Source organism: Cebus imitator, unplaced genomic scaffold (assembly GCF_001604975.1).
Source record: "Cebus imitator isolate Cc_AM_T3 unplaced genomic scaffold, Cebus_imitator-1.0 Scaffold238, whole genome shotgun sequence".
Taxonomy (NCBI): domain Eukaryota; kingdom Metazoa; phylum Chordata; class Mammalia; order Primates; family Cebidae; genus Cebus; species Cebus imitator.
In genome coordinates, this window is record NW_016107553.1 from 2,052,226 (window position 1) to 2,065,617 (window position 13,392).

The window sequence follows — 13,392 nt, forward strand, 5'->3', positions numbered from 1 at the left end:
ATATATATATATATATATATATATATAAATTTTTTTTTTCATCTATGTGAAGTACAGCACTTAAGAATTAGGAGGCAGGTCAGGTGTGGTGGCTCATGTCTGTAATTCCAGCACTTTGGGAGGCTGAGGCAGGAGGACTGCCTGAGGCCAGGAGTTCATAAAACCCTGTCTCTACTAAAAATACAAAAAATTAGCTGGGCATGATGGCACACTCCTGTAATTCCAGCTACTTGGGAGGCTGAGGCATGAGAATTGCTTAAACCTGGGTGCAGGAAGCTGCAGTGAGCCAAGGTCCCTTGTGGGAAAATAGGCTAGGAAATACAGGCAGTTATTGTTCTCAATGAACTTCCAGATGAACGTATGTGGTGGCGGTAAGGTTATGTGTGTGTGGGAAGCTCTGAGACATGGGACAATCACATTAAAAAATTTACAGTATAATGTGATACTCTAATAAATGCATAAAGCTTCTACTGAAACACAGAAAGGAGTTATTAACTCTATGGGGAAGCTGTGCAAGGCTTCACTGTGATATTTCAGCAGAATTCAATATGGGTAAGACTTGGCCAGGTGTTAGGAGAGAGGAAGGCACCTGAAGCAAAAATAAAGAGATGAAAGACCAGGATATATTCAGGGGACAATGAAGAGGAGTGCAGGAGAGGATGGTTAAGGTAGGTTGGGGCTGGATTACGGCAACAGATGAAAGTACATTACCCTGTTGGAAGTTGACATTTTAACCTTTTAGGTGACACAGAGACTGGCAGATTTTCAAGTATGGAAATGGCATGATAATTGTGCCTTGGCTTATTCTAGTGCCACTCTGCAGGCCAAACTAGACCAAGCGAAAAATTGAAGCTAGAAAAAGGAAAATCAACAATATGTGATGAACAAGTAGATGTGGAAGGAAAGAAGAAAGCAAAAAACTTTAAAAAGGCCAGGCAAGGTAGCTCATTCTTATAGTCCCAACACTTTGGGAGGCCAAGGTAGGAGGCCTGGTAGAGGATAGGAGTTTGAGATTAGACTGGGCAACATAGTGAGACTCATCATTACTTCTGTGACAAAAAAAAAAGTAAAAAAAAAAATTAGCTGGGCACAGTAGCTTGTGCTGTGCTCCTAGCTACTTGGGAGGCTTTATCCTGGGAGTGCAAGACCTTGTCTCTTTAAAAAAAACAAACAAAACAAGAAAAACTTAAGTTTTGGCCAGGTACAGTGGCTCATGTCTGTAATCCCAGCACTTTGGGAGGCTGAGGCAGGAAAGTCACTTGAGCCCAGGAGTTTGAGACCAGCCTGGGCAACATGGCGAAAGCCTGTCTCTACTAAAAATACAAAAATTAGCTGGGCATGGTAGTGCACCTGTAGTCCCAGCTAGTCTGGAGGTTGAGGTGGGAGGATGTTTTGAGCCAGGGGTGGGGGTGGAGGTTGCAGTGATCAGAGATTGGCCACTGTCCTCCAGCCTGGGTGACAGAGCCAGTCCCTGTCTCAAAAACAAACAAACAAAATTTGTTTTATAGCTGGTGGACAAGAAGAATGGTAATATCGAAAACCAAAAATTGAGAAGTCAAGATAAGCAGCTTAGTTTTAGATTGACTGGCAATACCATGTATACACAAATAGAAATGTCCACAGGGCAGGTAGAAATTAGGTGCTAAAGGAAATGAGGAAAAGAGGTCAGGAATAAAGACAGATCTGGGAGTCATTTCAATAAAGAGGAAGAGCATGAGTGAGTATAGTTTTTCAGAATAGTAAATGACAAGAATTGAACCATACGTAAAAATTGAAGAAAAAGGTAATGCGATACTTTAGGATAAAAAGTCCTCAAGAAAATGTCATTATATTTACTAATTAAGAAATTACTGGCAATGTTTAGTATGCCTTTTTTTGTTTTTAAGACAGAGTATCGCTCTGTTGCTCTGGCTGCAGTGCAGTGCAACGATCTCAGCTCACTGCAACCTTTGCCTCCCAGGTTCAAGAGATTCTTTTGCCTCAGCCTCCTGAGTAGCTGAGATTACAGGTGCACGCCACTATGCCCTACTAATTTTTGTAAAGATGGAGTTTCACCATGTTGGCAGGCTGATCTTGAACTACTGACCTCAGGTGACTGGTGTACCTCAGCCTTCCAAAGTGCTGGGATTACAGGTGTGAGCCACTGCACATAGCCCTTCAGTATACTTTTAGTAGAGCTAATGGCAAGAAAGGGGAATGAAAGTAAAGTTATAAGGAGAAATAATAAAGAAAAAATAAGAAGCTAAATGTCATAAACAAGACTAGATTAAAAAAGAACAAAGGCTCACACTTATAATCCTAGCACTTTAGGAGGCTGAGCAAGGCAGGCAGGTCAGAGGTCAGGAGTTTGACACCAGTCTGGCCAACATAGTAAAACCCTGTCTCTACTAAAAATACAAAAATTAGCTCAGTGTGGTGGCACGCACCTGTAGTCCCAGCTATCTGGGAGGCTCAGTAGGAGAATTGCTTGAACCCGGGAGGAGAGGTTGCCCTGAGCCAAGACCACGCCACTGCACTACAGCCTTGGTGACAGAGTGAGACTCCGTCTCAAAAAAAAAAAATAAATAAATAAAATAAAATGTCGAAGGCTGGGTGTGGTGACACATACCTGCAGTCCTAGCATTTTGGGAGGCCAAGGCAAGAAGATTGCTTGAGCCCAGGAATTTGAGACCAGCCTGGGCAACATGGTGAAACCCTATCTCCACAAAAAAGTACAAAAAATCAGTCAGTGTGGTGGTGCACACCAGTAGTCCCAGCTACTCTGGAGGCTGAAGTGGGAGGATCACTTGAGCCTGGGAGGTCAAGGCTGTAGTGAGCCATGATTATGCTACTCCACTTCTGACACCTTGATCATGTCGTGGTCACTACCTGAGACCACTGATCACAAACTGCAGAGGTCTGTCCTGCAGACCCTGACTCAACACCAGATGAATAAAATGCACTCACACACACCAGAATACAGTGAATCTGAGTGGGCTAGGGATGGCTGTCAGCTGCTTTTAGAGGGTGATTGCAGCTAACTGACCACCACTTGCTGCTGCTCCTCCTCGCATTTATTCAGCTAGATTTAATAGCAGAGGTTCTAAGTCAACATACTGTGGATAATTAACTTGGTTAAAACAGTGGTTTTAAGATGATAAAAGGTCTTGGTTCTGGAGCTCAGAGTAAACACCATTAACCGGTAACTCTTCTTCAACCTTCCCCTGAGAGGACCATCCAGCACAAAGTTTACTTGAGTAAACAGTAGAGACAAAGGGATGTGGGGTAAACAGACTTAACTGGGGAAGCTTTATTATCCTAATCTTACCCTATGACTTAAAGTTCTAAGGTAAGAGCTGGCTGCCTTCAGCCTGTTCCATTAAAATCTTCCAGCCTTCCAAAAGGTATGAGACTATAATCTTGTAATTTTCCCCAATATTTTGCCAGCCACCCCGAGTGAATCCCAACACACTCTAGCCTAAGCAATACAGTAAGACCCTGTATCAAAAAAATAATAAAAGTGGTCTACTAAAAAGGCATTAAACCAAGGATGAAATACAAACCCATTTTACGATAATGGAGTGGGGATGAGAAGATACGCAGTGGTCAAAGGAGATTTTCATTTTATTTATGTTTTCATTTTTTACACATATAGCTGGAAGCAAATATAATTGATGATGGTTTTTAATTCTGGGCATTGGTTTATAATTGTCAAAATGGTGATGTGATTGAGGTCAACTGACAAAGAGAATGTGAAATTGTTTACACAGCATGCTCCTATCAGAACACAGCTTCCTTGGTTTCCAAACGGGTATACATCTGTGGATAACACTCTCACAGAAGCAGAATTCTAATTCATTTTACCATTGCAAGAGGGGGTTAGAGGAATAGACCACTCTCTCTGCTCTTTCTCCCATCTGACCATTCTGGGGACATTCTGGCTACATTCCTTGCCCATTCACTAGATGCAAGTAAGTAATGCAAAACAACCTCAACAAATTAATGCGTGCTTATTTTAAGACGGGGAAGCAAAAGTAGTTTCCAGAAGCATTTCTCAGTAAGTCCAGGCTTCAAATCAGAGGTCCATTCCTGCAGTCTGTTATATTCTTTGAATTGTTCTCTGAAAATTCAATCCTAACTTTGAGAAGTTTTAGAGAAAAATAAGAAAGGTGGTGGTGAAAGAGAAAGTAATACATAACAACTTCTTACTAAAGAACTGAAGCAATGAAAAAGATAGAAGACCTAACTAAGGTTCAAAAAACTTGATATAAAGGGTTTGGGCTTATGAGTGGTTATAATTTCAGGGAAATGATATTTGTGATGCTAAAACATTCATGACACTAGAAAAATCACCCCCCCTTTCCAGCATTCTTGTTTACCCACAATAATTTAAATGGTTCAAGACTGGGCGTGGTGGCTCACATCTGTAATCCCAGCACTTTGGGAGGCCGAGGCAGGCAGATTACCTGAGGTTGGGAGTTCCGGCCTGACAAACATGGAGAAACCTGTCTTTACTAAAAATACAAAAAGTTGGTCTACGGCCAAAGAAAAAAAAAATACAAAAAGTTAGCCGGGTGTGGTGGCACATGCCTGTAGTCCCAGCTACTTGGGAGGCTGAGGCAGGAGAATGGCTTGAACCCGGGACGCGGAGGTTGCAGTGAACCGAGATCAAGCCGCTACACTCAAGCCTGGGCAATAAGAGCAAAACTGTTTCAAAAAAAAAAAAAAAAAAAAAAAAAAAAAAAAAAGGGTTCAAATAATAAATTTATATAAAACACTTAAACAGTTTATAAAAACAAAAGGCAATCAAAAGTATATCCATATATATACTTTCCACCTACAAATACTATAGTAATTAAATTTATCAATATAAATAATAGCTAAACTAAAGTGAGTTATTTGCAAAAGACAAGGAAATTCAACTTCAGCTATTAAGAAGTTGCCACTAGTTGGCCAAGTTCAGTGGCTCATGCCTTTAATCCAGGTACTTTGGGAGGCCGAGGCTGGTGGACTGCTTGAGGTAAGGAGTTCGAGATAGCCTGGCCAACATGATGAAACCCTGTCTCTAAAATTAGCTGTGTGTGGTGGTGTATGCCTATAGTCCCAGCTCCTCGGGAGACTGAGGGAGAAGAATTGCTTGAACCTGGGAGGCAGAGGTTGCAGTGAGCCAAGAGACTGTACCACTGCATTCCAGTCTAGGTGACAGGGTGAGACTTTGTCTCAAAAAAAAAAAAAAAAAAAAAAAAATTTCTAAAAAAAAAAAAAAAAAAAAAAAAAAAAAAAAGTTGCCACTAATTTAAAAACCCTGAAAGATTAAGTGGTATAAATTGAACATACCATTCTTGTTACCACTGAAACGAGTCTTTGACAGTTTAAGCAACACAAACACCACTGGAATTAAAGCTCCATAAGGGCTTTTTTTAAATGTTCAATTCGCCACTATATACCAAGGGCCTAGAATGGTATTGGGCATATGTAGACACTCAGTATTTATTAAATAAATTCAATAAATATAAATGTTTAATAATTGATTCATTGTAAAATAACACCTTTTTTTTTTTTTTTTAAAGACAGGGTCTTGCTATGTTACCTGGGCTGGAGTACCCAGCGATGCAAACATGGCTCACTGCAGCTACGACCCCCAAGGAATCCTTCCACCTCAGCTTCCTATTTGGGACCACAGGCGTGTGCCACCATACCTGGCCTAATTTTTAAATTTTTTGTAGAGACTGAGTCTCGCCATGTTGCCCAGGCTGGTCTCCAACTCCTGGACTCATGCAATCCTCTCATCTCAGTCTCCCAAAGTGCTGGGATTACAGGCGTGAGCCACTGTGCCTGGTCTAAATAAAATACATAACTTAACCTAAAATGAACAGAACAATATGTTACACATATTTCCTTAGTCTTTACAAAGTTAAAAACCTGCATTAAATAAATAAACACATGAACAATTATCTGAGCTAAATTCTGTCCCTCAAAGATTGGCACCAAAAACCACGTTAGGGAGAAGCCAAATTCATTTAAAAAATTCTGGGTCCTAACAGGCTGACATATCTTAGTCTCTTGGCCTGTTGATACTCCTTCAAGTGAATCATGTTGACTATCTTTGTGTTCAACTTGCAGTAGGGCCAGCCCAGATGAAGCAAATTGTAAACATAAAGTAGATGGGGGAAAAATGGCCAAACTGGTTTACATTAGTCTTACGTGCCTTCTATTGGGCTAACACAGAGTGTTTTGTTGTTTTATAGCGATTACGTTTTCGTGTACTGTAACCCTGTGAAGTAGGATATTCCCATTTCATAAATGATATACATAGCGTCAGAATCTAAGTTCAAAGTCACATAGCTAGTAAGTGGCAGAATTCAAATTTCATGCTTTCTATCTCTGAAGCCCAAGCTTCACTCACTATACCCTACTATCTCTTACCATGAAAGGTATCACTGCCTTAGGACTTACGGCAGTCATTTTCAGCCATATCCGAAACATTTAAAAAGCTTTACAGATGTCCAGGATCTATCCTACAGAAGTTTTTGATCTTATTAGTCTTAGAGAGGATCCAGCATCCATGCATATTTTGAAATGCCCAGGTAATTCTAACACGGAAGTAGGCTACCAACTACTAATCCAGACAATAAAGGTCTTTGACAGTCATGTTAAAAATCTACCTTAAGGTATGTCAAAAGGAGAACAAAAATGAGAGTAAGCCAGTGTCATAGTCACCTGCTTCAGTAAATGGCAGCCAAAACCTTCACATTTCTGTTGAGAAGTTTTAAATGCCTCACTAATATATATATATATATTTTTTTGAGATTTAGTTTCACTTTGTCGTCCAGGCTGGAGGGCGGTGGTGTGATCTTGGCTCACTGCAACCTCCGTCTCTCTGGTTCAAGCAATTCTCATGCCTCAGCTTCCCAAGAGTTGGAACTACAAGCACACGTCACTATGCCTGCTTAATTTTTGTATTTTTTTTTAGTAGAGACAGGGTTTCACCATGTGGGCTAGGCTCGTCTCGAATTCCTGACCTCAAGTGATCTGCCTTGGTCTCCCAAAGTGCTGGGGTTACAGGAGTGAGCCACCGTGCCGGACCTCACTCTTTGGCTTCTTACTTTTAGGGAAATCTCCAAAGAGCATATGAAAAGCTAGGTTAGCTGCTGGACATAAGAGCATTTCTAGGCCGGGCACAGTGGCTCACGCCTGACATCCCAGCACTTTCTGAGGCTGAGGCGCGAGGATCACTTGAGCCCAGGAGTTTGAGACCAGTATGGGCAACATGGCAAAACTCTGGCTCTATAAAAATACAAAAAATTAGCTGGGCGTGGTGGCATGTGCTTGTAGTCCCTGGCTACTAGAGAGGCTGAGGTGGGAGGATCACCTGAGCCCAGGATCCGGGGGCTGCAATAAGCTGAGACCACGTCACTGCCACTGTATTCCAGCCTGGGTTACAGAGATTCTGTCTCGAAAAAAAGTCACTATGTAAAAATGAAAGCAGGAGGTCCTCAGAGGAAAAAATTACAAAATACCCTGCATCAGAACAGGGTCTCAACAGTTTAGAATTGGCAGTGGCAGGCGGTCTCCTCTATGCATAATTTAATTTGCCACAATTTGCCAATTTACAATTAAAGGAATACCTGGTAAATTATCAGACCCCTAGACAACTGGGGAAACTGACAAATAAGTTTGTGCATTAGTTCACAACAAATACTTAATTACTTACTGAGTACCAGGCTCTATTCTGGGATTAGAGATAAACAATAGTAAGTTTCTGCCTTCCAGGAGCTTGTAAACCACACACATACATATAAAAAAGGGTAGTCAATACAATTGGCAGAATGTTGACCTGAAACAAGGGCTGGATGAATCACCAGTTATCCCAACTGAAAAAAATCAGTGACATAATTTCTATCAATTGAGACGGCTCAAAATTCTAAGCTCCAAAAAAACGTCTGTCACCCTGGAAGGATATGTACATTTGGGTCATTTGTGTTCTGGGTGTGGCAGAACCAAACAGCATTTAATTAGACATAAACACAATTAAGGGAGGCCCTTCATTTAACACCTTACAGTTGGAATTTTACTTAGTACAAAGAGTTGGTACCACCTGCTGAAATGGGTGGCAAGTGATGCCTATTGAGAGTTGTAAGCAACCACAAACATCATGAATTAGCTTGTACAACTTGCTATGCCAGGAAGTAAGACTTGGCTGGGGGAAATGTGGATCTAGAGTCTCCAAAAACTCAGGGTAGAACCCACGGCTAGAATTTCAACAGCAGAGGGCGGTGCGGCTGACTTCACAAAGAGTTTCACCGACCGGGGCCCCCCAAGAATGGGCAACTGACTCCTGTACTAGCTGAAATGTCTTCAATGAACTCAACGATCGTCAAGTACGCTAAGTGTTCAGAGTTGGACTAATTTGGCTGTTTTCCATAAACTCTACTCTGGACTGACCGTTAAAGCTCCCTTGCGGATACTCTGACCTTACAGTTCGGAGGTGGGGACGGGATGAGGGGGTGCGGGGACGGGGAAAGGGGGGAGAATGAAATCAGCCAATCAGACTTTCTAAAAGAATGCTTATCATTGGTTCTTAGAGACTTAAAATTATAAGGGGGTCATTCCCCTGAAAAATAATTCGGTTCTTCTTGCCAGTGACATCGCTGACAAACACTTTACAAGTTGTGGGGGGGAGGGGAAGAGGGTAAGAAAAAGAAACTAATCTTGTGGGTTAACATAAGTCCCTCTCACGTCAAAACGGGGTTCCAAAGAAAGCAGACGCCACTCCTTGGCTAAGTTTCACCCAAAGTCTACGACCCAGGCCGCTCGCAATGTCCGCCCCCAAGTCTAGACTGAAAACTTTCTGCGTCTTTCACAGCCCCCTGGCCGTGGAACCCCTCTCGGCACGCCGGGCTCTGCTCACCAAGAGCCTCGAGGGCCGGCGCGGGCAGGGCGAGAGCGAGGGTCGGCGGCTCCCCTACCCCCACACAGCGGCCCGTACCTGTCCAGCATCTGCTGTAGGGCTTGATCCGGCATCTTCCGCGGAGCCGGCGCACTCGGCCCTCCCCAGAAGACCTGCTCAGGGCCAGGCCCAGGGACAATAGCACTGAGAGGCGGCAGAGTAGGCCTCAGTCCCGTGGCAGTCGCGAACCCGCCACCCAGCTTCCCGGGGCAGCTCGGCTAGCCAAGCGAGGGCTGTGCGGAGCCTGCGGGCGTTCGGGGTAGGCGGCAGAAAGCAAGGAGGAGGAGCCTGAGGCGGGGAGGCGGCGATCGCGGCCCGGGTTCCTGCCCGTCGGCCCGAGGTTCCGGTCCATGGACCACGGGCGCCGAGCTACTGCCGGCGGAGGAGCTACCTTTGTGAGGTAAGAGTCGCCGCCTCCGTGCGCGCTGGGGTCACGTCGTAGGGCGGCCCAGAGCAGCCTGGGAGATGTAGTCCTCGGGCCGTCCCCGCTAGAGGCTGCACAGACCGCCGGACCAACGCCTCCGCGACGGCCGCCGTCCGGTCGGCGCCCTACCGTTTCCTTCCTCCTGGGACAAAAAATGTCTTTCGGGCGGCTTTCCAGGAAGCAGCAGGATGCGCCGCTCCACTGTCAGTAGCAACAAGGTCAGCCTTCCCTGCCTGTTTCTTTTCGCCTCCGCTCTTGCCCTCAGGTGGGACCGAGCCAGGTGAGGGGAGGGGGCTGAAGGGCCATTTCTCATCAGGGTCCTCAGCCCCGGCCGTGGCGTGGGGGCGGGCAGTGGCGGAGGTGGGGGTGGCAGAAACTCCTTCCGAAGCCCCCGGCGCTGGCGCCAGCCTCTCCTGCGGCAGAGCCCATTTTGGGGGAATTACACCACCCCCTCAAGGGGTCGGCTGCTTGGGTGCGTGAGGTTTTTCTTGAGGGGGCGGGCAAGTCGGGACTGCCTGGACCAGACGGCTTCCACCCGAGTCTCCCACTGTGTGTTTGGGGCTGGCGAGTGGGGGAAGAAAAGATGATTCCCTCCCTCGCCAGAAACCTTCTCAAATGTGCCTGGGCTTTCAAGGGCTCTCCGACAGTCTCCAAATGGAACACGTTAGTGAATAAACGGCTCTTGCTTACTCAGCTGTGGGTTGTCAGGGATGTTTGTTTCTCTCTCTGCTGCTGGTCACTGTTAACCGTTTCTAGTCGCGTTGACACCTTCAAGCAGGTGGATTGGGAGTGGCAGGGTGGGAGTAATCAAAAAGGAGAAATCAAATCAGTCTCTCGTAGGGTCAGCTTCTGAAGTTCGAGGGATACCTTTGGCGGGAGGAAGGAGCTGTTAACTCAAACGAATGCATTTTTTGGACGACCTGTGGCGTTTTCTCTAGGGCTGTGATTGGTAGGACATCTGGTAGTTTTCCCTTGATTATGTCTAATTTCTACTGCAAGATGTTTGATTTTTTTAAAAAATGAAAATGTGTCTTTAAAGTCTTTTTTAAATGTAGAATTTTACAATCAACTTTTCATTATCTGTTCAAAATTTGCAAAATATATTTGAACTAGAGTGTTCATTACTGGGAAAAAACAAACCCCCAAAAATGTGACCAGAAGTTTATTTGGCCTACAATTTTTGAAAAATGCTTTTGAGAAACAGCACCCTCCCCAACACACACAGACAGTCCTTCTAGGGAAAGAAAATGAGTAATCAGTGTGTCTAAAAATCAGGGTGTCTATATATATATATACTTTCGTAGAGACACGGTTTCGCTATGTTGCCCAGGCTGGTCTTGAACTCCTGGGCTCAAGCGAGCCGCCCACATTGGTCTCCTAAAGTGTTTGGAGTACAGGTGTGAGTCACCGCACATGGTTGATGTGTAATATTTTATTTTATTTTGTTAATTTAGTTTGAGAGATTGAGTCTTGCTCTGTTGCCCAGGCTGGAGTGCAGTGGCTCAATCATGGCTCTTTACAGCCTTTGCCTTCCGGGTTCAAGGGATCGTCCTGCGTCAGCTTCCCAAGTAGCTGGGACTACAGGCGTGTGTACCACGCCCAGCTAATTTTTGTATTTTTTAGTAGAGACGACGGGGTTTTACTATATGTTGGTCAGGCTGGTCTAGAACTGCTGACCTCAGATGATCAGCCCATCTCGGCCTCCCAAAGTGCTGAGATTACAGGCTTGAGCCACGGTGCCAGGCCTATTTTATTTTTTTGAGACAGAGTCTCCCTTTGTTGTCCAGGCTGGAGTGCAGTGGCATGATTTCGGCTCACTGCAATCTCCACCTCCTGGGTTCAAGCTGTTCTCGTGCCTCAGTCTCCCAAGTAGCTAGCTAGGATTACAGGCTGGTACCACCATGCCCGGCTAACTTTTGTATTTTTCCTAGAGACAGGGTTTCCCCATGTTGAACAGGCTAATCTTTTTTTTTTTTTTGAGACGGAGTTTCCCCCTTGTTACCCAGGCTGGAGTGCAATGGCGCGATCTCGGCTCACCGCAACCTCCGCCTCCCGGGTTCATGCAATTCTCCTGCCCCAGCCTCCTGAGTAGCTGGGATTACAGGCACGCGCCGCCATGCCCAGCTAATTTTTTGTAGTTTTAGTAGAGACAGGGTTTCACCATGTTGACCAGGATGGTCTCGATCTCTTGACCTCGTGATCCACCCGCCTCGGCCTCCCACAGTGCTGGGCTTGCAGGCTTGAGCCACCGCGCCCGGCTGAACAGGCTAATCTTGAACTCCTGATCTCAGATGACCCGGCTGCCTTGGCCTCCCAAAGGGCTGGGATCATAGATGTGAGCCACCGCACCCAGCCCAGTGTCTTAACATTTTAAATTATTATTTTTTGCTCCTGGTGTTGTGTCAGTCTAACCGTATCATGTATTTATCTCTTAAGCAATTGTCAGCCATAGGAGTTGGATATATACTTCCTGCTTAAAAACAGAATTTTATCCCAGCATGTGAATGAAGTAGATTAGTACAGACTCCAAGATTCTAAGATCTTATCTAATGTCAGAATTTCTATTTCAACTGAAATTGGAAAATATGATACCTTTTGATGATAGCAAAGACATATGCACATGGACCGTATTATACCAACAAATGGATTTTATGTTTGCATTTTTATGGAAAAGCCTCCTGGTTGTGTCAGAAACCCTCTGAAGTAGAAAAAAATCCTATTACTCATCTAAAGCGTGATTAGCACATGACCCAGTAATTCCACTTCTAGGTATTTTCAAGAGAAATGAAAACAGTGTCTACACAAAATCTTGTTTGTGAATGTTTATGCAGCATTATTCTTTTTTTTTTTTTTTTTTTTTTTTTAGACAGGGTCTCACTTTGTCATCTAGGCTGGAGTGCAGTGGCGCCGGCTCACTGTATCCTTGACCTCAGGGGTTCAAGCCATCCCCCTACCTCAGCCCCCTCAAAGAAGCTAGGACTACAGGGGTGCACCACCATGCCTGGGTTTAAAAATTTTTTTTTGTAGAGTTGGTGTTTTGCCATGTTGCCCAAGCTGGTCTTGAACTCCTGAGCACAGCCATCCTCCCACCTAAGCCTCCCAAAGTGCTAGAATTATAAGCGTGAGCCATGGTACCCAGCCTACAGCATTTTTCTTGATAGCCAAAAAGTGGAAACCCAAATATCCATCAACTGATAAGTTGATAAACCACGTGTGGTATATCATACAATAGAATATTATTAGGAGAAAAGGAATAAAGTTATGATATATGCTATAACATGAAAGAACCTTGAAAACATTATGCCAAGTGAGAGGAGCCAGTCACAAAGTCCACATACTGTATGATTCTATGTGCATGAAATGTCAAGAATAGGCACATCCATAGAGACAAAAAGTAGATTAGTGAATGCATAGGGCTGAAGGGGTTGGGGAGAAATGGGGAGTGACTGCTACTGAGTATGAGGTTCCTTATTGCGGGGATGAAAATGTTCTAGAATTAGATAGTGGTTTGGTTATAGAATTTTGTTAATTATATCACAAATAAGATACAATTAGATTATGATAATAGTGGCAAAACTCTGTAAATATACTCAAAAAACCCATTGTACACTTAAAATGGATGAATTTTAATGTTGCGTAAATTACATCTCAATAAAGCTTTTAAAAGACTATTAGCGGCTGGGCACAGTGGCTCACGCCTGTAATCCCAGCACTTTGGGAGACCAAGGTGGGTGGATCATGAGGTCAGGAGTTCAAGACTCAGCCTGACCAAGATGGTGAAACACTGTCTCTACTAAAAATACAGAAATTAGCCGGGCGTGGTGGTGGACGCCTGTAATTCCAGCCACTTGGGAGACTGAGGCAGAGAATTGCTTCAACCTGGGAGGCAGAGGTTGCAGTGAGTCAAGATCAAGTCAGTATACTCCAGTCTGGGTGACAGAGCAAGACTCTGTCACAAAAAAAAAAGAAAAAAAGGAAAAAAAAGCAATTAGCTTTGTATTAAATGTTCATGAGGGTATCTAAAAAGAAACAGATAACT

At 44.3% G+C, this 13,392-nt stretch overlaps 2 protein-coding genes across 4 annotated transcripts in view; one reads left to right on the forward strand and one right to left on the reverse strand.

Annotated features, from left to right (window-relative positions):
• The window catches only part of MARCHF5 (membrane associated ring-CH-type finger 5), a 65,425-nt gene extending 56,004 nt beyond the window's left edge, over window positions 1-9,421 (reverse strand). Inside the window, exon 1 of the mRNA XM_017498204.2 lies at window positions 8,969-9,421. Coding sequence (XP_017353693.1) covers window positions 8,969-9,003 — 35 coding nt within the window. The 5' untranslated portion in view covers window positions 9,004-9,421. The remainder of the gene's footprint in view (window positions 1-8,968) is intronic.
• CPEB3 (cytoplasmic polyadenylation element binding protein 3) overlaps window positions 9,051-13,392 on the forward strand; it is a 246,448-nt gene continuing 242,106 nt past the window's right edge. The window contains exon 1 of one of the 3 annotated variants that reach the window (XM_037727736.1): window positions 9,051-9,329. The gene's annotated coding sequence lies outside the window, so the exon portion shown is untranslated. Of the gene's footprint in view, window positions 9,330-9,442; window positions 9,572-9,613; window positions 9,634-13,392 lie in introns of those variants that run through there. The other 2 variants (XM_017498193.2, XM_017498195.2) reach the window with 2 other exon arrangements.